At 37.8% G+C, this 24851-nt stretch overlaps 1 protein-coding gene and 1 pseudogene across 2 annotated transcripts; one reads left to right on the forward strand and one right to left on the reverse strand.

Moving 5' to 3' along the window:
* Positions 1 to 4239: 4239 nt before the first annotated feature.
* Positions 4240 to 24804, reverse strand: STRAP (serine/threonine kinase receptor associated protein). Of its 2 annotated transcripts, none has more exons than XM_058743571.1 (10): positions 24359 to 24804; positions 23514 to 23649; positions 16858 to 16939; positions 15990 to 16062; positions 12655 to 12751; positions 11928 to 12065; positions 9564 to 9700; positions 6837 to 6986; positions 6096 to 6158; positions 4240 to 5346 (listed from the first exon to the last, which is right to left on the reverse strand). In XM_058743571.1, exons 1-10 carry the CDS (start codon positions 24468 to 24470, stop codon positions 5285 to 5287), a joined length of 1050 nt encoding a protein of 349 aa, XP_058599554.1. In that variant the 5' UTR covers positions 24471 to 24804; the 3' UTR covers positions 4240 to 5284. The 2 variants fall into 2 exon arrangements, with proteins under 2 accessions (XP_058599554.1, XP_058599553.1); XM_058743570.1 differs by having other exon boundaries at positions 6096 to 6161; positions 24359 to 24803.
* On the forward strand, positions 8852 to 9024 carry LOC131484223 (U2 spliceosomal RNA; annotated as a pseudogene).
* Positions 24805 to 24851: the final 47 nt, after the last annotated feature.

Genomic DNA, 24851 nt, shown 5'->3' on the forward strand with positions numbered 1-24851 from the left:
TGACTCAACCTATAAAGTATTAGCTATCATGGCTAATGATAATAGGCTTTGGCCTTATTTCCACAGGTACTTTTGTTAGATGCCTCCTTTGTTTCGTCAGGAACTTTATCGATCTATAGTCACACTGTTGTAGGTGACACTATCTCACTGGCAATGGTGCATTCCTATAGATAAACAAAGAAAAGCTAAAACTCCTGAGAATGCTCTTGTTCCAGTAATTCTTTTTACCTAAGAATTCCCCTAGTATAAGAACCAACATGTACAGTAATGCATATGGTAACCCAGGAAGAATCACTTTTTGTTTCAAAATATTAATCCTCCTTGTGTAAAACATAGGTAGCTACTACAGAAATATTTTCCCCGTCTGCATTTTCCAACTCTCATTTTGTTGTTGCTCCTTCCGGAAAATTACATCTCTCTACCTCAACCCCCCTGCTCTTAGTCTCAAAGAAGAAAAGACAGCTCAATTAATAATACCATGAATTTGAACTACTAAAAATGTCTTGTCATTATGAATTATGGTACATACTTACCATACTATTTCACAGCCTGAAAAAGAATGTGTTGAGCTTAATCTACTGGTAGGACAAAGCCTCAAGACAATTTACTGACCACACTCAATTCTGGTTTCTTGGAAGAAACCTCTGGATGATACCAAAACTGAGAAGTAAGGATTCAGAAGTGAAGTTACTAAAAACTAGGTGGGAATTCAATCACTATGACCTACTGCCCATTAGGACATAGACAGGAGGCTCCATGGGAAGAATGGAATGGGAAACAGTGGGTGGAGACGAGACTATCCTATAAGCTGGACTGCTCCTAGGTAATTGGGCCTCAGGTTGCCTTTGGCTGTACATGGGCAAGGGCTTTGAGGGGACCGCTCCATGTCAGATTCTTCCATGAACAGGATGATCTGCTACATGGGGGATAACCAGAAAATTATCTTCCTGGTCTGATAAATTTGGTGCTAATTTAGGGCCTTGTTTCAACAACATATTTATTTATTTATATATTTTGAGAGAGAGGGAGGAGAGCGCCAGCAGGGGAGGAGAGAGAGAGAGAGAGAGAGAGAGAGAGAGAGAGAGAGAATCCCAAGCAGGTTCCACGCTGTCAGCACAGAGCCCAATGCTGGGCTCAAACTCACAAACTGTGAGATCATGACCTGAGCCAAAGTCAAGAGTCAGACACTTAACCGACTAAGCCACCCAGGTGCCCCTCAACACCTTTTGAACACTTGCTAGTATACCAGCCTCTTTTCTAGGCAAAAAAAGATAGTATTGTTGAAGATGAAAAAGACTCAAGATAATTTCAGATAGTGTAAGGACTATGAATGAATGAAAAAGCAAAATATAACTTGGATGTAAATTTAAAAAGAAAAAAGAAAAAGAAGAAAGAAAAAAGAAAAGCAAAATAAGTGACAACAGAAGGGATACAGGACTTGAGACCTGAATCACAAGCAAGGGTTAGCCTTGCAAATATTTAGGTTAAGAGCGGACCAAGCAGCAGATATAGCAAGCCAAGCGAAAAGGCCTTGAGATAGAAACAAAACCACCATGGCCACAGCAGCGTAAGCAAAGGAAAAATGAAACGGTCACAAGAAGGCAGAAGTCTGATCATAATAAAAAATTGGTAAAGTGGGAGGCCACTATGGATTTAAATAAGGCAGTCCCTGGTCTCTTCAAATCCTAAAGTAATCACCTTTCCTGCCATGTTGAGGATGGATGGGATGAGGGCAGGGTGGGGGAGGCAGGGGCAGAGAGGCTCCACAATAGTCAAGCGAGAAATAGAGCCTGGCCTAGGAGAGTAACAGTGGAGAGAAGAGGCAAGGTACAGATTCAGAAGAGCCCACAGGACTTGCGTAGACATTAGAAATGGGGATGGGAGAATGGGCTCCAGGACTTCTTTCATTTAGGCAAATGTTAGGTAGTGCCGGTAGAGCTGGTAATGGAAATAAGTAGCTGAGTGCTGAGAGCAACCGGTTTGGTTGAAACAGTTAAGATTTGTTTTAGTTAGGTAGGTCTGTAATACTTATAAAGGTGAAGGTGCAACACTCAGGTGCCCAGGGAGGCAGGCTGGATATACAAATTTAGAAGATATCAGAAAATACTGAATGCCATATGGATGATGCTTTTTGTCCCCCTTTGGAGAGGCAGAGCTAGGAAGTACAGCCCAGACCAGAGGTCAGAAAAGGAAGATTTGGCAACTATATGAGCAGTTGGAAAAGTAGAAGGAAAACCAGGAGTGTGGTTTCATAGACAGTGGGGAAAAAAAGTGTTTCAAAAACAATGAAGGAGACAACTATTGAATCTGCTGAAGGTTTAGTAAAATGAGGACGGAAAAGTGACTAGGTTAGAACCATGACAAACACTGAAGACTTTGACAAGTGCAACTTAAGTAAGATATATTCTCGAACTTTTTGCTTAAGTTAATTCTACTAGAAGATTCTACCATTACAAAGTGTGGTAGGCAGACTAATGGCCTCCAAAAGATGGCCATGCACCCCCACCCCCCGCTCCAGTCCAAAAGATGTCCATGTCCAAATTCCTGTAACCTGTAAATATGACCTTACATGGCAAAAAAGAGTTTGTAGAGGTCATTAAGGATATTGAACTGGGGAAATTATCCACAAAGGTCCAATGTAGTCACACATGTCCTTTTAAGTGAAGGACAGTGACAGGAGAGTCTGAGATTTGAAGATTATACTACTGGCATTGAAGACAGATGAAAGGATGATGACCCAAGGTCAGCGGCTTCTAGAAGCAGGAAAATGCCAAGGAAACAGATGCCCCCCTGGAGTCTTCAGAAGGAATGCAACCCTGCCAACACGTGGATTTTTAGATCAGTGAGACTCATTCTGGATTTTTGACCTCCTTAACTTTAGGACAAATTTGTATTGTTTTAAGCCACAAATCTGTGGTAATTTATTACAGCATTACAGCAGCAATAGAAAATCAATATACAAAGGATACCAAACTGGTTGTTTCCACAGCCTGGTCTGTATAGTCAGTATATACGACTACAAAGAAAAACAAGGTTAGCCTTAAGAATTAAAAAGTAAAGTCTCTGAAAACATGCCTTTTCTTATTAAAAACAAAAGCAGTGGGTGCCTGGCTGGCTCAGTTGGTGGAACATGACACTCTTGATCTTGGGGTTGTAGGTTTGAGCCTCACGTTAGGTATAGAGATGACTTAAAATTTTTAAAAATTCTGGGGCACCTGGGTGGCTCAGTCCGTTGAGCATCTGACTTCAGCTCAGGTCATGATCTCATGGTCCATGAGTTCAGCCCTCATCGGGTTCTGTGCTGACAGCTCAGAGCCTGGAGCCTGCTTCTGATTCTGTGTCTCCCTCTCTCTACCCCTCCCTGGCTCACACTTTGTCTCTCTCAAAAATAAACATTAAAAACATTTTTTAAAATAAATTTAAAAACCTCTTTAAAAATACAGAAAAACAAAATAAAAACAAAAGTAGCTATCAAAAGCAACATTAATCTGGCAAAAGCTGACAACTAAAATGACTTACCTGAGTAACCAGTATGTAAAAACATGCTAAAAGCTTAACAATTTGACACTTTATTCAACACGGTCAACCAGAAATCTGACCAACATGAATAGCCTAGTTACAAAAGAATTATAAGGCATGGTATGACAGAACTTCACGCCTGAAATCCTTCAACTTACAAACTTAGCTCGAAACAACTTTTATAGATTCCAAGCTATATGCCACCCAATGATGTGGAAGCATGTATCTGTGTTATTGTCTTTAGATTTTTCTAACCCCTAAGGAGAAGAAATCCCCTTGAATCATAAATTTCATGATTCCAATCTGACACCTATAAATCTCAACTTATTGAAGGTCAGTCAGACTGACTAGAGTCTAAGCAACCCACGGTACATTGATAATATTGCTGCAGCTGAGCGGAGAAGCAGGCGCGGAACAAGCGGTCACAAAACCACCATCCTGAGACCGTGGGGATTATCAGCGGCTCTCCCTGTGCCATGCCTCTCTTGGCCTTCAGAGGCCGTCATGGCCTACAGGGCTTTCTTCTGAATACCACAAATCCCCTCAAACGTATTCTCCGGTTGGTTATCTCTTTTAAGGAAAGTTATCAAGGGTCATTCACAAGATGAATACGGAGAGAAAAAGCAATTTGGCAGTGATGTTATTCATTGGTCTAAAGTATTTTCCAAATTACTGGTTTAACAGACTCCTCATATTTAAAAAAATAAGTACAAGTCTAAATCCAGTTGACCCATTTTATTATAAGGTTGGTAACAAGGCTTTTTGAATGCCATCTGAACTTAAGGTAAAATAAAACATTGCAGGTGTACAATTATCCCACGTTTATAAAATATTTGCTATCTGTATATACACATAGGTACACAAATGCGCATTAACGCTCAGTATATTTTAACAGATTGTGGGGGGATGGTGAGATTTTAAGTGATTTTCCTGCTTTCCGCCAATTTTGATTTACTATTTTTTTTCTTATAACTAGCATATATCATTTAAATAAGTCATTATTCTGAATTTCTTTTAAAAAGCAAGTCAAGCATTTCCATCCAAAGGAGGAAGAAGGAAGGTAAATGCAAACCCAGCAAAAAACATGGAAATTTTAAAAATTTAGTACAAATAATTGAATTTCAAATTCAGGAAACAACATGTTTACTACAAATTCTTTAACCACATTGTCTTTTTGATATAGTTATGATGGAGAAAAGCTTTCTGGCAATTTCCATTTATAAACTCAAATCTCCCAAGAAACAAACATTGTTTTGTTTAGAGGCATTTTATTTAGACAACTAAAACAATTAGATGTTCAGAAGCAGTGTACAATGAAAGAGAAATCAAACCAGTTACTTTATCATGAATTCCCTCTTCTTTACAACTAAAGCAAAAGGAAAAAAAAAAAGGCTTTCTGCTTGTAAGGGAAACATCAGAAAAATAGGCCAATATATTTTTCTTCTCCATAATAACATAAACGGCTACGAGAAATCTAATTATAATAAGAGAAATTGGATGTTGGCTTGCACATACTCATTAAAAAGACAACAGGCCATCATACCACAAGAGCCGACTTCCACCTGCCTTCATGTGAGACTCTTGCGTTTTCATGTACAGGTAACAAACACCAAGTTAGTTCCAGCACTGGAGCTAAGTCATATTCCCCATAATTTACTGCTCATGTTTGCCTTAAGCAGAGAGTAACTCCGGGAGGCTGATGCTTTTCTCTGCTTGCTTGTTTTAGTCCATAAGTTGTACATTATCTGCAGCATATGCCCAATGCTCAGGCCTTAACTTCAGGAGTTGAACTATAGATGGAATCTGAGTTCTCTGAAGCAATTTCTTCTGCAATGAAAAAAATAACAATGAAAAACACCCCACATTAGTCAACTTAATAAAGAAAATTTCTGTGTAAATTTCTGTGTTAACCACATTTCTGTGTAATAAAGGAATGAAAATTTTTTTGGTAAGTGTGCTGGTGACGCGAGGCAAAAGAGAACAAGGGCACAAACCATTAATGACTAGACTCATGTCACTGAAAATGCAATGAAGAAAGAGTTCATGTATTTCACCCATTACACTCTTACACTGTAACTTAACTTCTCAGGGGACCCTCTGCTGGGCTACACTTTCAGTGACTCCAACTATTGAGTAAACACTGAATTAAAAGTCTTATCTTTGGAAGACCTGGCCGCCTCCTTTATTCATTCAAAATCAAACAATACTTTATGATCAGTATACCTTCTAATCTGTAATTCTACATTTGGGAAGTAGTATGTCCTTAATAAATGTTACAAAACAATTACAACTGCAACAGCTTGTATTTTTATTTTAGCAACTGCCTCATAAGTTAGACTCCACTATAAGAGTAACTACCTCGAATCCACACTACATCTCCATGCCTACCACTATGCTATAGATACTTAAATATTTGTTTTATGAACATGTGTATAAAATTACATACATATAATAAACTTTCCATTACTTAAGTATGTCCATATTTAGTAAGTGTCCTTTGTCAATCAATAAAACTCATCTAACCCTTTAATTTACATCCCCCAGGACTCAACGAAAGTTCATTCATCAGTATTTACCTAGCTCCTCTTCTGTTGTCTCTGGAAAACTGATCTTTGGCTTTGTCAGCTCACCACTATCTTCTTCTATGGAAAGAAAAGCACTTCATGATTATGTGAATAACTTCCAATAACTTCCAATATTTAAAGAAGAGTACGCATTATTCTAAGCAACGAGCTACAACATAGGAACCTCTTTCTTAATAATTATAATTCTAAAATATTATGTGTCTCCTCAAAGTTCGCTTTTAAATTCATACTACAACTATTTTGGGATCAATAACTAAGTATTTTTATTAAAAACATGTCTACCTTATTAATAAGGATCTGTGAGTAATACCATTCAGAGATTAAATACATTTACTTATAAATTCTTTATACTGCCCTCTAGCAAAATGTGAATTAGGTCCATTCCATTCACCAAATGATCAAGTATAAAAACAAACAAAAGAACAAAAAACACAACAAAAAACTTTAACCAAACAAAATAACACAGTAGCCAATTTATAATCATGGGCTTCTCTGCTTCAACCATATTATAGAATTTAAAATCTATAGGCGACAGAAACATAGAAATAAAACTAGTGATGAAAAATGACACAAAATTATGAAGTTTAACTTGATAACTTTGTGGGCTTTTTAAAGTAAACTCTACCAACCCAGGGCTTCAACTTCCAACCCCTAGATTAAGATTCACATGCTCCACCAAGTGAGCCAGCCGGGGGCCCCATAAACTTGATAACTTTGAATACAAATTCTTACCAGGAAGCACACATTTCCAAAGGCCGTATGTTTTTCCTACCACAGTCTGCCATAGTCTCAATGTTCCATCTTCAGAACCACTGGCATAAAGTTCTCCATCAGGACTAAATCTCACACAGTGAATAGGACCAAAGTGTCCTTTGTAGGATTCTGAAAAAGAGGAGAAGGGCTATTAGATAATTTAAGACTTAAATAGTAGCTAAGTATTGATACACTAAAGAAAATACTGTCTTTTATTATTGGGAAGATGCAAAATTCTCAAGTCCAAATTCAAAGAGCTAAACCTCACTAAAAAAAATGAAGTGATTCTGGTTCGCCTGGTTGACTCAGTTGGTTAAACGTCCAACGTCAGCTCAAGTCATGATCTCATGGTTCATAAGTCTGAGCTCTGTACTGACAGCTCAGAGCCTGGGGCCTGTTTCAGATTCTGTGTCTCCCCCTCTCTCTGCCCCTTCCCTGATCATGCTCTGTCTCTGTCTCTCTCTCTCAAAAATAAATAAACATAATAAAAAAAAAAAATGAAGGGCACCTGGGTGGCTCAGTCAGTTAAGCATCTGACTTCAGCTCAAGTCATGATCTCACAGTTTGTGAGTTCGAGCCCCACGTCAGGCTCTGTGCTGACAGCTCAGAGCCTGGAGCCTGCTTCGGATTCTGTGTCTCCCTCCCTCTCTGACCCTTCCCCACTTCCACTCTCTCTCTCTCCCTCTAAAATAAATTAAAAAAAAACATTTTTCAAAAATCAAAGTGATTCTTCTCACAAAGTGGTACATAATGTCTACCATTTGTCAATAAAATTACCCTCTTCGAATTTTAGCGCACATTATGGTTTCGTATTATCCCTCAAAAAAAAAAAAAAAAAAAAAAGAGGCTTCATGTCCCAATAAGGACGAAGGAAGGGAGTAAATTCTACAGAAAACAGGTCTAAAGTCTCAGTTCAATCCCAATTTCCACATCCTAAACTCACTGCCTATTTACCAGGAAACCAATTCCTATTATGACTACGGAGAGCCACCAGATGGAGCTCTTTTATACACATTGCCTCTTAATTTCCTACCAGACTATCTGGATTCTACTATTCATTCTGTCACATAGAACATTAAGATACAAGCTCAATGCTGATCCTTAAATATTTTAATCTGTGGAATTTAATGAGAAAATGTACAGATCAGTAGTGGTGCTGTTCTGTTTAAAGCATATCCTTATTTATGAACTTTTCTCATCTACTTTCTAAATGCTAATCATCTTATTAGTTTTCAAAGTCTTTATCAGACCAATACTCCTGTTCTGTCTCCATCCATTCAACTCAAGGACCCTCATCTTCCCCCATCTCTGTCCAACCAGAGAATATCGTGAGAGTATTATCACAAGAGAAAAGTTTTCATGAGAGTAGAAAGAAAATGAGAGGTTTGTAATGAGAATAGCTGGATCAAAGGTCCAGAGTTCACTAACTGTGACCTCAGATCTCAGGCAAATAATTTACTTCTTTTTCAAAAAGAATAAAATACACGGCCAAAACATTCTGAAACCTTGGAAACTGACATTAAATAAAGATAATGAAAAAAAGAATCTTAGTTGGGGCATCTGGCTGGCTCGGTAGAGCACCTGACTCACGATCTTGGGGTCATAAATTCAAGCCCCCACTTTGAGTGTAGAGATTACTTTAAGAATAAAAGAATCTCTTATTTAAAAGTCATTTATACTCAAATAATAAAGAGTGAACCATAAGCAATTATATGGTCCCTTCACCAAACTTCCACTTATCCAACCCAAATCCATTAGCTTCCCCAAAGAAACAAAACATAAAGTTGTCTTTTGCTCTCGTGTATCATTCTAACAAGCTTAATATCATTGGGTGGTAAAGCAGGAGAGTTAGAAGAAATAAAGTAGCAGCTTATGGAAAAAAGGGATTATAAAAACTGAACACACTAGCTCAAAAAGCAAAAACTATTTTGGGAAGGCTAAAAGTAGATACTGAGAGCAATGATTATGAAATACCTACATAAATGTAAACCTAGATCACTTCTCGGCCTTTTGGCTAAGATCAAGTGTAGTATCTGTTCTTATCAGTTTAATAAATGTAAACCTAGATAAATGATTATTAAACCTAGATAAATGTAAAGTTAGGATGTATGTCAACTTCAAATTAACTTTACATGTCCCTCCCCCTCCTTTACTAAGGACTATTATTATGAAAATGGAAGCAAAAGTCAGACTCCAAAAAAACCCCAAAATCTCCTCCAATTCAGATCCCAAAGGTATCCCTATAATAGGTCACAGCTGTTCCCTCCCCCCCCCCCCCACACACACACTATTCTCTACAAACCTTAGAGATTCTTACGCTGGCAAAACAGAGGAGCCAGATAGACGGGCTACATACTAGCACTATACTTCACAAAGAACAAACACCCTTACAGCTGCTTAACGGAATTTTGATATAAGACTGCCTTGTTGTATCCTCAGATAAATATACTGCACTACTGTATAGAATATCAGAATACAATGAACTTAGGTTAAAAGGAAAAGGTAAAATTGAGAGTTCAGTATACTTTGTTTGTAGTTCTACAAATACTTCTACCAAAAATGGAAAAAAGTCCTTTATTTTTTTGCTTGGAAATAGCAAGCTTTAGTTAGCCATAAAATTTGCTAACTGAGGTGTTAATTACTAAAACCTAGCATTTGACAAATGTAAACACATCATTTTAAGGGAAGAAAAAAAGGACAACTCACCTAATTCTTCTCCACTATTATAATCATACTTATAAAGTTTAAAGTCTTCACCACCTGCAACAAGAAATTCTTTCTCAGGATGAAGAGATGCAGAATTGATGGTTGCAGGAGCTTCAAAGGATTTAATTGGGTCCAAACTGGAAAATAATTTAGATAATATTTATAAACGTTGAATACTGCATAATAATACCAAAAAATAATTCAGTTTCTTTTAAACTGTTCCTAATTTCTGAAACACAAGGAATAATTGCATCTTCATTTAGTCAAACATAAATAGAGATGTTAAAAAAAAACCAACAAACCTCTAAATAATATTAGCAAAAAAAGTTCAGAAAGATACTATGCCCAAGCAGAGCTCATACCAGAAATACAAGGCACTTTGGGCAGCGAATGCCTTCTTGGAAAGGACTGTTAGCTAATTAAAACAGCATGACTAATCTATTTGGATTTTTACACTGAACAAAATGTAATTCTGTATTGTTTGATTTTTCCATGATAACCATGCATTATCTTTGTAAACAGAAAAAGGTTTTACAGTAAGTAACATAATGGATTATTTGTACATTATTCTCAATTGCTGAAAACGTATGAGCTTCTGCAACAACAAAAAACCTTCAGTGCCATAAAAATATAAAACTGCTAAAGATGGCTCAGTTTTTAATATCGAGCTTTAAAAGAATAACCAAATTTAAAACTATAGCTATATAATAAAAATCAATGCACAAAAACAGCTTCACCTGAGTATCAATGAGTTTGGACATCAGTTCTTTTCCAGTCTAATCCTAAAAGTCCTGAAAGGCTCCAACATAAAACATCAAGAGCATTCCTGCTCCGAAATGCCACCACCCTATTCCCATCATCACACACTACATACAGAAATTCAAGTTAGTCATGACTGGTGCAGGATCACTGAAGAGCAACCTTCTGCCTTGAATGGTAGAACGTTCAGTAGGCCAGCAAACCTCTGCCACTGAAACAGGATCCGAGGTGCTGATCTAAGCAGGGCTATGTGCTGCCTAAATCCACAAGGGACCAATGAACACAGTCATACAAATTAATGGCTCCGGGCAATTGTATTCTATTACTACCACTTCACTGTGGGTGCATGAACTCCTTTACATTCTTAACTGCTTTTCTCCGTTTTTACTACCTCCTCTTTCCTTTTGCCCTCCAGTAAAGCTCAACTGTGCAAGTGGCCCTTCTGACAAAAGGTAAAAGACTGCTGGTTGGAGCATAAGGTGGTATAATCTTTACAGAAATCATGTATGCAAAGAACTTTATTTATTTATTTACTTACTTATCAAAGTTTGTATTTATTTATTTTGGGAAAGAGAACAAGCAGGTAGGAGCAAAGACAGAAAGAGAAAGAGAATCCCAAGCAGGTTTTGTGCTGTCAGTACAGAGCCCAAATATGGGGCTTGAACTCAAACCAAGAGATTAGGACCTGAGCTGAAATTGAGTTGGACACTTAACTGACTGAGCCACCCAGCCGCCCCTACAAAGAACTTTCCTACCCTTTGAACTGCTAATTCATATAAGGAAATACTCAGGTTTCTCTTACAAGGAAATATCAGAGATGTACCATAAATCACTGCAGCGTTAAAACAGGGAAACTGACACGATTAACACCTATTATGTAATACACCTACCAAAAATATTTTCAAACAATTTTTAATAGCTGAGAATAATTTAAAATAAAAAATCTGAATTACACTCATAGGACCCTAGTAACTAAAGAAAAATGCCCACATGAACACACACATAGAATGTTATAAAAGACTAAGACAGAAAATAAAACTACCATTAACATTCTGGCATCTATAGTTGAAGAACTGTGGGTAAATTTTTTTTTCTATTTCCCAAATTTACAACAGAGGTATTAACCATATTTATGGTCACAAAAAAAAGAGGTCTGTTTTTGGAAAACATCACTAGGTCTACACAAACTTCAGAGAAAAAAAAAAAAAAAAACAGTTTCTCTAAAATTTTAAAGGGAAAATTAATAAGAGAATCAAGATCACAGTGGTTTTATACAGTAATGAATGTTAATTATAGCACCAGTCTAGCAATCCTTTTAAGAAAATTATCATTTAAAAGTTGTTAAATTTTACCAATGTCCTAAATATCTGGAAATTAATATGATTAATTCATCAATATTCCAAATTCTTAAAAAACATATTGTTAATGGTATGGAAATATTTCCTCCTATATTATGTAGTATAGGCTAAGATTTGTTTTGTAAAGAGTTAAATACCTTTCACATTTGCCTTCTAATTTTTAAGTTACCAAAAAAAAAAAAAAAAAAAAAAAAAAAGAGAGACAGAAAAGGAAAGAAAGAAAAATTAAGGTATTTCTTGGACATACCTTACTGCACTATGAAAAGCAATAGATCGTCCATAAGTTATTACCAAGATCTCTCCCTCAGGAATATATTCCATACTGCTAACAGACATATTAAAATTTAGAGACTTCACTTCTGTCATAGTAGCATGATCCCAAAGGCTGCAAAAAAGGAAGAGGAAAACAGTGGTATTTACTCATTTAAGAGAAGTGCGTAATTCCCAATTATACCTACAGATTAATCAATTAATCACAATTGTGGTACAACAACCTTCATTCCAATTCACAAATTATAGATGATACAGAGAATGTTTGGGTTCCTATACAATGATAAATTACTTGGTATCTGGTTGGTGAGGTCAACTTTAACACTTACACATACCTCCCAAGCAATTTAGCAAAATTACACTGTTAAGACATATAAATCTTAATTTTGCCATTCTAGTGTCACTCTAAATAATGGTTCTTATACTCTGTATTTGTGAATATGATGACAGCTATTATATATTACTACGGGAGAAAACAATCAGCACAAAGAATTGTGTACAGAAATTTCAGGACTTTCATGGACTCCCTACACCCAGCCTGTCCACTGACTCAGGTTAAGAGTACGTGCTTATAAAGATATCAGTAGTTTTAATTAAGTGTCTTGTGGATTCTGCTCTAGGTTTATAATAGTAAACAGACAGCTCCAGAAAAATGTTATCTATGTACAGCTTAAGTTTTAAATTATTAAAGAAAAATTACTTACCGGACAGTTTTATCATCAGCTGAAAGAATCTGTTTATCCTCACTGCACCATAAAGCTTTTTTAATACCAGAAGTGTGACCACTGATTTCCTTAGGTTCTTAAGATAAAACAATTTAAAATTGTTAATATTTCATTTTCTTAACTGAGCAACATTGAAACAATTAAATATGTAAAAAGAAAAGAAAAAATAAATTTTAAGTAAGACTGCCAACTTTTCAAAGCCCAACACAATACAAAGTTACAGTTTATAAAAGAACACATTTAGTTTTTCTGCACTGGATGGAAAACTTATTCGCATAACAAAGAACCCAAGAACTATGCTGTTATTTATCCTCACTTGGGACTGAATATATCACTCCCTCCAGGCTACTTTCTGCTTTCAAAAGCATTACCATTACTGTACCACAATGAAATAAAAGAAGCTAATCCAACATCATCACTAACACTGGGACCTTCATCCAAGTCACTGTTGGTAGTAACTAACAGGAAAAAAGAGGGAAATAGAGGCTGACAGAAGAAAAGGAGAATAAAAAGCAATGTGGCAATTCCCAAGAATATTTTTTTTTAACTTTATTTATTTTGAGAGAGAGGGAGAGAGAGAATCCCAAGCAGGCTCCACACTGTCAGTGCAGAGCCTGATGCAAGAGTTTGAACTCAGGAACCATGAGATCATGACCTGAGCCACCCATGTGCCCCTCCCAAGAATATTTCTACACTGAGAGCAAAGCACCCAAAAAATAGGAACCTGTCTCCATTGGGAGACTTTCCCTTCAAAAGATTAAAAAACAACAACAAAACAAAAACAAAAACAAAACTACTCAGTGTTATCTTTGGACAAAAACATGCTGGAGGCAAAGCTAGTCAACACTACTTTGATTTGGGGCAAGTTACTTAATCTGTCGAAGTAAAGGTTACTTAACCCTTTCATTTCTTCATCTGTATGATGGGATAACGACAGTTACTGTACCTCATAATTTGAGTATAAGGACCAAATGAGAATATTCATCTGAAGCTTCTAACCCGGTGTCTGACATACAGTAAAACTTCAGTTAATTGCTGTTATTTCTATTGCCAGTACAGTGCAAGAACCACTTTCAAAAATCAGCTTTGAGAAAGGTAAAAATGAAAAATATCCACCAAAGGCCTGAACTACCTTGCAGAGTCAGATAGATATGCTGATTATAAGAGGTCCAAGTACTTTGCTATGTTTTGGCTTCAAGTTATCAAAGAGAATGAAGAGAAATACTTCCAGATGCTAATGAAGAATCACCTATAAATGTAGTCTGTTTGGTCACCTTAAAAATGCTTTTAGGAAAGAGAGTATCTTGAGAATAATTACTTAATATCCAATGTAGCTTTGACTTTCACACAAACTTTGGAAGTTCACAGATTTATGAATAAATAATAAATACCCATGATACAAAATTTAAGAGACCAACTTATATAAAACAAAATCTTGTTCATCATAATTTCATAGCTTTTGAAATATATTATAATGTGGCTAGAAAAGAATTAAACTACTACAAAATAGACTACTACAAAATGAATATCTGTACCAGAAAAGAAAAGGTATCTTTTACAACTTCGATGCAATAGAGAATTCATTAGGGAAATGATAAATTTCACCACCAAAAACTTTACAATGTGTATACCATAAACCTATTTATTTGAGAGACAGAGAGAGAGAGAGGAAAAGAGAGAGAGCATGCATGCATGAGCAGGGGAGAGGGGTAGAGGGAGAGATAGAATCTCAAATAGGCTCCACACTCAGCATGGAGCCTGATGCAGGGCTTGATTCCACAACCCTGGGATCACGACCTGAGCCAAAATCTCAACTAACTGAGCCACCCAGACACCCCTATACCATAAACCTGAACTAATAAAATTTAAGGGGCACCTGGGTGCCTTAGTCTGTTAAGTTTCCTACTTTGATTCAGATCATGATCTCATGGTTTGCTGAGTTCCAGCCCCACAATGGGCTCTACTACCCTGAGAGTGCAGAACCTACCTGGAATTCTCTCTCTCTCTCAAAATAAATTAACTTTTTTAAAAAATGTAAAAGCAAGCAACAAATTAGAATACAATAAAGAACCTTAAAACGAATAAAAAAAGATGAACACCACAACAGATAAATTGGCAAAAAGTACGAACAGGCTATTCACCAACAAATACATTAAAATGGCACTCAATAGTTATTTAATCTCATGAATAATTTTTTTCAAGTTTACATTAATACCACAGAAACATTTTTCTTCTACTGAATTGAGAAAGATACAGTTAGTTATCAGTGTTTGCCAGAACAGGTTAACTATAGATATATTTTTTACACTTCTGTAGAACACACTTTAGTAATTCCTACCAACAGTTTCCAAGTATACCTCCTTTTTGTCCCAACAATTCTATTTCTATGTAGTTATTCTACAGAAACAATTGCGGAAATATTTGCAATTAAAAGGATGTTAAGCATAACACTACTTATAAAAAGACTTTTTTTAATGTTTTTATCTCATTTTTGAGAGAGAGAGAAACAGAGCACGAGCAGGGAAGGGGCAGAGAGAGAGGGAGACACAGAATCTGAAGCAGGCTCCAGGCTCCCAGCTTTCGGCACAGAGCCCGACGCAGGGCTCAAACTCACGGACGGTGAGATCATGACCTGAGCCAAAGTTGGATGCCCCACCAACTGAACGGCCCAGGCACCCCAAGCATAACACTACTTATGATATTTAAAATCTGTAAGTAGCCCAAACAGGTCACATAGTAAGAGATTTTTTAATCCACTTATCCATAGGATGAAAATGATACAGTCATTAAAAACAGTGGATAGAATATTTCAAAACATGAAAAAATTGTGAATTGCAATTTTTAAAATTTTTTTTAAATTCAAAAAAAAATTTAAAAATCCTATTAATACATTCACATGGTTCAAAAATCTGAATATATGTACACACTAAGAACTCGCACCCTTCTTACCTTCTACAGATAACCACTCATTCTTACCAAAAAGTAGTAACAATGCTATGCATCTTTTTAAACTTAATATGATAAAAATTTAGCAAAATAAGATTTTAGGTTGTAAGAAAAAGATACAAGTACAATGTAGCAAATAAATGGACATTATAAAAAAGAGATTTGCATAGGAAAAAAAACCTGGAAGAATATGAACCAAAAACTAAAGATATTAACAATGATTAATACTGGATTATGAATTATGTTTGCATTTTTTTCTTTGTGACTATCTTTAACTTCCAAATTTGAGCACTGAACATGATTCTTTTTAATCAAGAAAACTTATTTAAATTAAAACAAAATATAATACAGGTATAAATTATGCTTACCTGCTTCCGGTTTGTTCAAATCATATATGCGTAACAGTTTATCCTGTCCCCCGGTTAATAAGTAATTACTATCCTGAAAACACACACAAGGAAAATGTTAACAGATTAGCCATTTTAACAGCTATATCTTTCTGAAACTTCTTCAACACCAACTAAAATCTAAATAAAGTTCACCGACATCAGGGGCGCCTGGGTGGCTCAGTCGGTTGAACATTTGACTTCAGCTCAGGTCACAATCTCAGGGTTCATAAATTTGAGCCCCACATCGGGCTCCGTGCTGACAGCTCAGAGCCTGGAGCGTGCTTTGGATTCTGTGTCTCTCTCTCCTCTGCCCCTCCCCTGCTCACGCTCTCTCTCAAAAATAACCTTGAAATAAATAAAGTTCGCAGGCATCACAAAGAGATGTAAAACGTACCAATTCTGAGAAGATACTGTAGAACATTTATTCTTTTCGTAATTGCCTAAATTTCGTAAAACCCTTTAAGCTCTCCAGTTCAAGTGTATTACACCACCTACCACATGAATCTTCTCCATCTGCCTTATCCTGCTCCCCTCCCCACTAAGAAACACTTCTTTGGTGATCTCAACTTTATCCTCTCCCTTCTGAAAGTAGTTAGGAAACATTATTGGCACATTTTAGATATTTGTTGCTACCGACGGAGAACTCATCCAAGAGTTCCAGGGTATCTCAGGATTAACCAAATAAATAAATAAATCTCTATAGCTTAATATGCAATTATATTATCAAATATAAGGCAATATACACCTAATATCGCCCCAAATATACAAACCAATCAAATATACAATGTCACTACATCCTATAGTAACAGCAATTTCACTCCCTAAAGTAAATTCTATTTTCTGATACCTGCGTAAAATCCACAGTCTTGACAATGTGTTTATGAGCCAGCGTCATCAATTCATCTCCTGAGACAGCATCCCACACTTTGCTAAAAGTAAAGAGTGAAATTAGAAGAGAAATACAATGGTAATTTTGATGACTACCAAGTAAGTTAGATACATGAAATGTTATATAAATGTATTACGTATCTCTCATTATCTTTAGTATCCCTCACTGTTAAGAGTTCATTTGATTAAATATTTTAAATGATTCTAAAGAAAAATATACCTGTAGAAGCCATGTAGCGAATCTAATTTTGACAATGAAAAAGATCTACAAATTTAAGTAAATGATATCCATGAACCAACCCATCCTTACCTTTAGCCTACAGCCATAATATCCTTTTAGCAAGACTACAAAACATTTTAACCAATTTTAAGTTTCATCTTTCCAATTTGTTTCTCTAGTCACTAGTCTCACTTACGTGCAAAACAAACAAGTGAAAAACAAAAAATCCTAGAAAAAATTTGCAGAAGAATGAAAAGGCCACATAAAATTTTATATCAAGACAGTAGAGAATATTCTCTCTTCCTCAAAGCTGACTCTTAAATTCTCAAATTCTAGTCCAATTAACTTCCCCCAAAGTATCAGCCTTTGATTATATAATGCTAAAACAGGATTTTTAATCTCTCAACTGCCTGTTTCCCTGACCCACTCCAACCCAAAGTATATGCATGGTTGTGTGTCTATACAAATATATATGTATGTATGCACACTATAAGAGGTTCCCCAGGGCGCCTGGGTGGCTCAGTTGGTTAAGCGTCCGACTTCAGCTCAGGTCACGATCTCGCGGTCCGTGGGTTCGAGCCCCGCGTCGGGCTCTGGGCTGATGGCTCAGAGCCTGGAGCCTGCTTCCGATTCTGTGTCTCCCTCTCTCTCTGCCCCTCCCCTGTTCATGCTCTGTCTCTGTCTCAAAAATAAACGTTAAAAAAAAAAATTAAAAAAAAAAAAAGGTTCCCCAAATAAAAAAGCTTAGAGAAGAAAAAAACTCATTTTCTATCAGAAGTGATTATTGAAAAATAAACAAGAAAACCTTGCTTACTGGGAAAAGAACTGTTAAGAGTGAACAAACTATGCTCCAAAAAGATTTTCATTTTAATGTAACTGACATTTATTTTTAAAAATAAAGGGAACCATATACAGTGGGGGGCAGAGTGGGGGGTGTGGGGGAAGCATGACCAAAGCAGCAGCATCCAGGGTGCCAATATATCTATAGTCTTTTCCATCCTATTTAGAAACACTACTAAAATTGAAGATGACCCCTTCTGACAGTGTGTTCTAATAATCACTTCTACTAACTTTGGCATATTTCCATCATTCACAGTAACAATCCTAAAAAGGGTTTACAGCCCTAAAAATAATCTAGAATAACCTAAATGTTTTCTAATGTATTTTTCAATCACCAGACGTGAAACTGATATTAGCTGGCTGAGGGGCTCAAACGAAAGCAGTGAAGGATCATTAAAACAATACCCTTTCATCAGCTAATCATGCAGCATTTACGTTCTGCACAACTCATGAAGTACCCGTCATCTCCCTAAACTACTGATTCACTTTACATCCCCTGTTGCGTGCATATAATATTGTTATCTGTTCAATACTTTTCTTATCCTTGGAACAGACTTACCATATGTCTCAAAAGAGGGGTTGCTTAAAGTTTAACAAAAAAAAAAAATTAAGTTATTTTGGGTGGAAAAAACTGCCCAGCTATCTTAACATGACCAAGTCATCAAAAAGGAGATAATTCCACCTTCAATTTATTGGCAACCTTATTCAGAGAAAAATCGATCTTTCTATTGTCTTTTACAAGCGAGAAAACTGATCATACACTGTTTACCTATGGATTGCTGGGCCTAACTCCAGATCCATTTAATCACCCTCTGGAACAGAGCACAGTAACCTTCTCCACTTTAGGCACCCTCTCCAAATGATTTTAAGAGGAAAGTGGAGATGCTAAGAAGAGGATCATGGGAAGTAAAGCTTACATTAGCTTCATGAATTAAAAGATATAAAGAGGATAGAGTTTCAGGAAATAGTGTACTTATCACCTGACTCAATTGCCCGAATTATCTCAAGATAGCATTCCAACTGACCCACAGACCAGCTCTGCTGAATACATTTTCTCCACAAGAACAAAATACACCTCTAGATACACATGACATTAATGAATTTTATGAGAAACATAGGAAGGGTGAGTGCTTCCCAAAAATTATTTATACCAACTATGATTAATCAGGTAAGTGGGGGAAGCTATTCTTTAGCTGGATCAGGTTCCGTAACAGCAAGTCCCATGCAAATCATTAAGAGATTATACACAAGGCTCCTACTCCTCCAAGACAGACACTGAACAAGTAAGGGGTAAGACTCACCTACTATTTATTGAAGCATCTACTAGGCAAGAGACGCTGTGCTAAACTCCAAGGATGTAAATGGAGAAAGATCTCTCTAATCCTCCCAAAAACCATGTGGTCTTACACCCATCTTACAGATACGAAAGCCAAAGTTTTAAGAAGCAACCCATGATCAAACTGGAAATACACAGCATGGCTAGCACATGAACTCAGCCCTCACCAAAGCGAATGCTTATATCTATCTTTCCCACTCTATCATGGCACCTAAAAGCCTTAACGGGGGGGGGGGGGGGGGGGGGGGAACAAAACCAAAAGCATTTAATATTTAAATCTATTCAACCCTCTTGCACAAAACCAAATAATTTCATGGCTTTAGCCAAAGAAGTTCCAAAATTGTACATATGATGTTGGTCTAGTGGGAATGGTAGCTATCACTGCTACCTTACACATGCAACACTTACATACTCATTCAATTTTAGGCAATGTTCTAAATATTAGAAACATTTTAACTCATTTAATATTCACAACTGACACAGGAGACAAGCATTATTACTATTCTCATCTTTATAGATGACGACACTGAGAAAAAAGAGGTTAAATAAATTCCCAAGGTCACAGAACTACTAAATGCCGGAAGCAGGATTCAATTACAGAATCCGGTTCATGCTTTTAATGCTACCTGTAAACACAGACATTGAGACTTGAAATGTTAAGCACAAAAACAACACTGAATACCTATCCACAGGTATTCCTGTGGTATCACAGGAATAGGTATCACACGTCCTCAAATGTGTGATTTGGGTTATTAATGCTCTGTAAGTGACCTAAATAAAGATAATTGTTCCTCTGGCAGCAAGATAAAATCCTGACTACTCTTTCCAAGACTCTAAGTATTTAAAGTGCCATATTTTTTCACACCTTTTTCGCTCTCCATTTCAGAGGCGTTATCGCATGAACAGTAATTTCTATCTAGCTCTTTATCTTCCCAAGGACTGGTATTATAATTTGGTCAAATGCACAAACGAAGGCTCTTCACAGATGTTACAGAGACAGGCATCCTTCCCAACAACTTTTTGCACAAGTCTCTTAAAGATCAGAGCAAGCCCATCAAGCAGGAGGTGACAAAACATTTTGCTCACTAATTAACACTGACAGGGCCCAGAATTGAGGTTAACAAAAATGTATCCTTTCAGAATTGCAATTCAAAAGCTTGTTTAATGCTTATGTTTGCAGTGTCTAACATCTTGTTCCACTTAAAACTTCATTGTATTTTTTTAATTTGAGAGAGAGAGAGAGACTGTGCAAGCTTGCGTGAGAGGGGGAGGGGCAGGAGGGTGCGAGGGAGGGAGGGAAGGAGAGTGAGAGAGAGGGAGAGAAGTAGAGAGAGAGAGAAAGGGGGGAAGAGAGAGAGAGAGAGAGGGAGGGAGGGAGGGAGGGAGAGAGAGGGAGGGAGAGAGAGAGAGAGAGAGAGGGAGGGAGAGAGAGAGAATCTCAAGTACGCTCCATGCTCCCACAACCCTAAGATCATGACCTTAGCTGAAACCAAGAGCAGACACCCAACCGACTGAGCCAGCCAGGAGCCCCAAAACTTAATTATGTTTAAAATACCACTTTATTAACTATTCACTTATTACACCAGACTGGGAGCTAGTTTCAACAATGACATTTTTAATATTCTCATCCCAAATGTCTGAAGTCTATTAGAGTTGAAAACCTCGGTTTTCTACCTCTGTTATAAAATCAGTGACTTTCATTCCCAATGACAATGTTCCTACTAGACTGAGCAAAAAACTCTGGAGGAGTTGAAGTGGAAAAAAAAAAAAGCTAACCTCTTGGCAATCAGACACAAGTATTACAGAAGCAAAACCAAGATCTGTGATTAACCCATTCTTTACCGTCTACTTTAGAAAACTTCCTCAAGTTATTTATGCAACAAATATTAAGTACTGAACAAGCCAAGGGATATAAAAAATATAAGACATGACCCCTGACTTTAAGAAGCAACAACACATAAATCAATTATGTGCTATCAAAGTGCCAGAAGTTTTAATACTGGGAACAGTGTGAGCCCAAGAAGGAATGAATGGGCACTTTCACCTGATTGCACTCCAGAAGTCTTCCATCTGAAAATCACTTTTACCAAATTAAATAAAAAAAGGTGAATGGGAAGGACATGTTACAAGTATGCACGCTCACATCTACAGTAACATTTGACCTGAAGCTGTTGACATTACAGGATTTATATAAAATCAACAGCTCCTTATTTTATCAGGATTACACACAATCACAGCAAGGCACAGCACAAAGCCTTGTAACAGTTACGCATAAAGACGTAATAGAAATCTATTCATTGAAGTACAGACAAACATTCAGGCTGACATTTATAACTTTTGTTACTGCTCTCACCATCTCAAATTTAATCCCGGATAAGCACTATTATCTCCCTCACCTTGTTTTAAAAACTGTAATTTATTTAATTTTACATACAGTAGAATTCAATCTGTGGCATAGAAATCTACACGTTTCAACAAAGGCATAGTCACATATCTACTACTACAATCTGTCTTTTTTTTTTTTTTTTAACGTTTATTTATTTTTGAGACAGAGAGAGACAGAGCATGAGTGGGGATGGGGCAGAGAGAGAGGGAGACACAGAATCTGGAACAGGCTCCAGGCTCTGAGTGGTCAGCACAGAGCCCGACGCGGGGCTTGAACTCACAGACCGTGAGATCATGACCTGAGCCGAAGTCGGACGCTTAACCGACCAAGCCACCCAGGCGCCCCTGTCTTTATTTTTTATAAATACTCCTAACATAGAATTACGAGAGAGAAAGGAAGGAAGGAAGGAGACTACTTTTACTCTCCAGAGTTGAGTGTAACAAAGTCTACTACCATACAATTGCTCTTGACATTGCCTTCATCAGTTGACACATTTAAGTGTCTGTTAAGTCATAAACACAATCAGAAACTAGAATACCAAGACTATATAAAAAAATGAAAGTGCCCAGAAGGGGAAAGTGGGTCTTTACAAGTCACTCTAACATATGCAAAGGCCAAAAACCAAAATAGGTAAGATGTATTTTGGCGACAGTAAGTTTAGTGTAACTAAACCACAAGGCATATGGTATGCAGTGCCAGAGATGTCGATAAACCAAGATGAGGCCAAAGTGTAAACTGGCAACAACTGAAATTTAACGTTTAGGCCAGTGGTTCTAAGGCTGGACATCAGAACCACTTAGAACTTCAAGGAAAAAAAACCAAAAAACTGATGCTGGGGAATGTGGGGGCCCCACCTCCAGATCAATTAAATCAGAATTTCGCAGACACATACATCTGAATAATTTAAAGTTCCCTTGGGTACATGCAAGGTCACGAACCACGGAAACTGCAGAGGGAAGAAGGAAGATCATTAGAGAAGTGACATGATGAAATCTGTTTTTAGGAAGATTATGGAAGATAAAAAGAAAGGAAAGCTAGTATACTAGTGGTAGGGGCATAAAAACATCATAGCCAGGAGATATGCTGCTATAGAATTAACAATGATGAGGGGTGCCTGGGTGGCTCAGTCGGTTAAGCGGCCGACTTCGGCTCAGGTCATGATCTCCCGGTCCGTGAGTTCGAGCCCCGCGTCGGGCTCTGTGATGACAGCTCAGAGCCTGGAGCCTGTTTCAGATTCTGTGTCTCCCTCTCTGACCCTCCCCCGTTCATGCTCTGTCTCTGTCTCAAAAATAAATAAACGTTAAAAAAAAATTAAAAAAAAAAACGATAATGTGGACGTAAGGAAGAAATCAAGAGTAATTTAAATTTCAACCTTAAAAAACTTAGAAAATAAAAAGCAATGGAGTTTGGAAGTTTTAAATATGTGTAAAGCCAATTAACAAAAACAGAGAATGAGATGGGGCTAAAAATCCAGGTCATCAGCACTAGGGAGCCACAGAAGTGTGCAATATCACTCAGAAAGCACATGTAGTGCAGCATTTGTAAGCACGACCCCCCCAAGATTCGTTATCTAAAGTGCCTGTTAACAATGCAGGTTCCTGGGTCCTAATCCAGACATAGACAATAAGTCATTTAAAGTCTCTGAAAATTGGTGAGAACCACTGAAGAGAAAGAGGCAGAAAGGACTAGAGGTTTAGTGAGATCAAACATCATGTGCTCTATCTGGTAGGCACTGAGTCAGAATTTTATGAATAACTGAGGTTGAAGTTTTGAGTACTTCCATTAACACAATCCGCGGAGATCTCCAAAACTGGCTGTTTCGGCTATACTTACGCAGTGAAATCCGCAGCTGCTGTAGCTGCTTTGGTGGCATCCTTATTCAATGTTGCACCCCAAACAGCACCCTTATGACCCAAAAATGTTCCAATCCAGTCTCCTGTATCTCCCTGACGTAGCATAGGCTTCCCATCTAAAACACATTTAAAAAAGCATGTTATTTCGAAGTTCAGATTACTTAAAATCTAAGACTCGAACATAAAGTGATTGTGTTAAATCACAAAGTGGAACACTGCTTTTATTGTTTAACTATTCTCATTCACTGAGGTCACTATGAAACGTCCAGAACTAAATTAACTGAAGAGCTGAGCCAGACATGCTCACTGAAGCGTCTGTAATTCGGTAGGAAGAATACTGATCTATGTCAAAATAATGTAGATTTCAGTCTTATTTTGGACAAACGTCTTAACCTAAATCTCAGTTTCCAATTGAAGAACGGGACTAATACCACAAAGGAATGTCCAATGAAATAATAACAGGAATGACAAGTCTCTGTAAAATAACGAAAGGTATTACTTAGCCTGGCCTAGTTTCTTCATGCCCCAAATCCTTGAAAGATTATTTACAGTATTTGATGGCCGGGGCGCCTACGAAAGCGTACAGTCCGGATGCTCCAGAAATAGCAATAAAAGTAAAATGAGAGGCCTAGACGGGGGGAGGGCAATACTTGGCCTCACCAGAGGATCAGAAAAGCCTCTCTTGGCTCCAACTACGAATCCCTATTTTCCCCATCAGACCATGTTGGCCTCAATCTCAAAGGCTGAGATCTCCCTTCGGCACTGGAGAATACCTTTGGAGCCAGTCCTACCCGTCAGGGATCTGAATCCAGGGGCCCTGCTCACCTTTGCAAGCGCTGATTAAGAAATAGCCATAGGGCGTGATGCCACTGAAGGCCAAATCAACCACAGGCCGCGTGTGGCCCGAGCAGGTGAGCGGAGTCTGCCTCATTGCCATGGCGGCGGCGAACCGAGCGATCCGGCTGCGGAGCCGAGGGTCGTCTGCTCTTTTCTTTCCTCTGCCGCAGAGCCTCTGGCTCAAGGCCCCCGCCCTGACACTGGGGACTGGGGATGGGCCGAGAAACAGGAAAAAGAGGCCAATCGGGCAGCAGCGAGGTCAGGAAAGGGTTTGGGGATGGGCCAGGGTGTCTGCGACGGGCGACCGACAGCGGCCAGGGAGGGAAAGGGAGGGAGGGAGGAAAGTAGGGGAGGGGGAAAACCGGAGAACCCGCGGCCAAGACCCGCACGGTCCACACCGGTACCGGCAGGAAGTGACGATACCAATGACGTCAAGCGTCCGTCGGAAGTGACGATCTAGCAAGAGGGCAAGTTTGCCCGG

Source organism: Neofelis nebulosa, chromosome 8, assembly GCF_028018385.1.
Source record: "Neofelis nebulosa isolate mNeoNeb1 chromosome 8, mNeoNeb1.pri, whole genome shotgun sequence".
Lineage (NCBI taxonomy): Eukaryota > Metazoa > Chordata > Mammalia > Carnivora > Felidae > Neofelis > Neofelis nebulosa.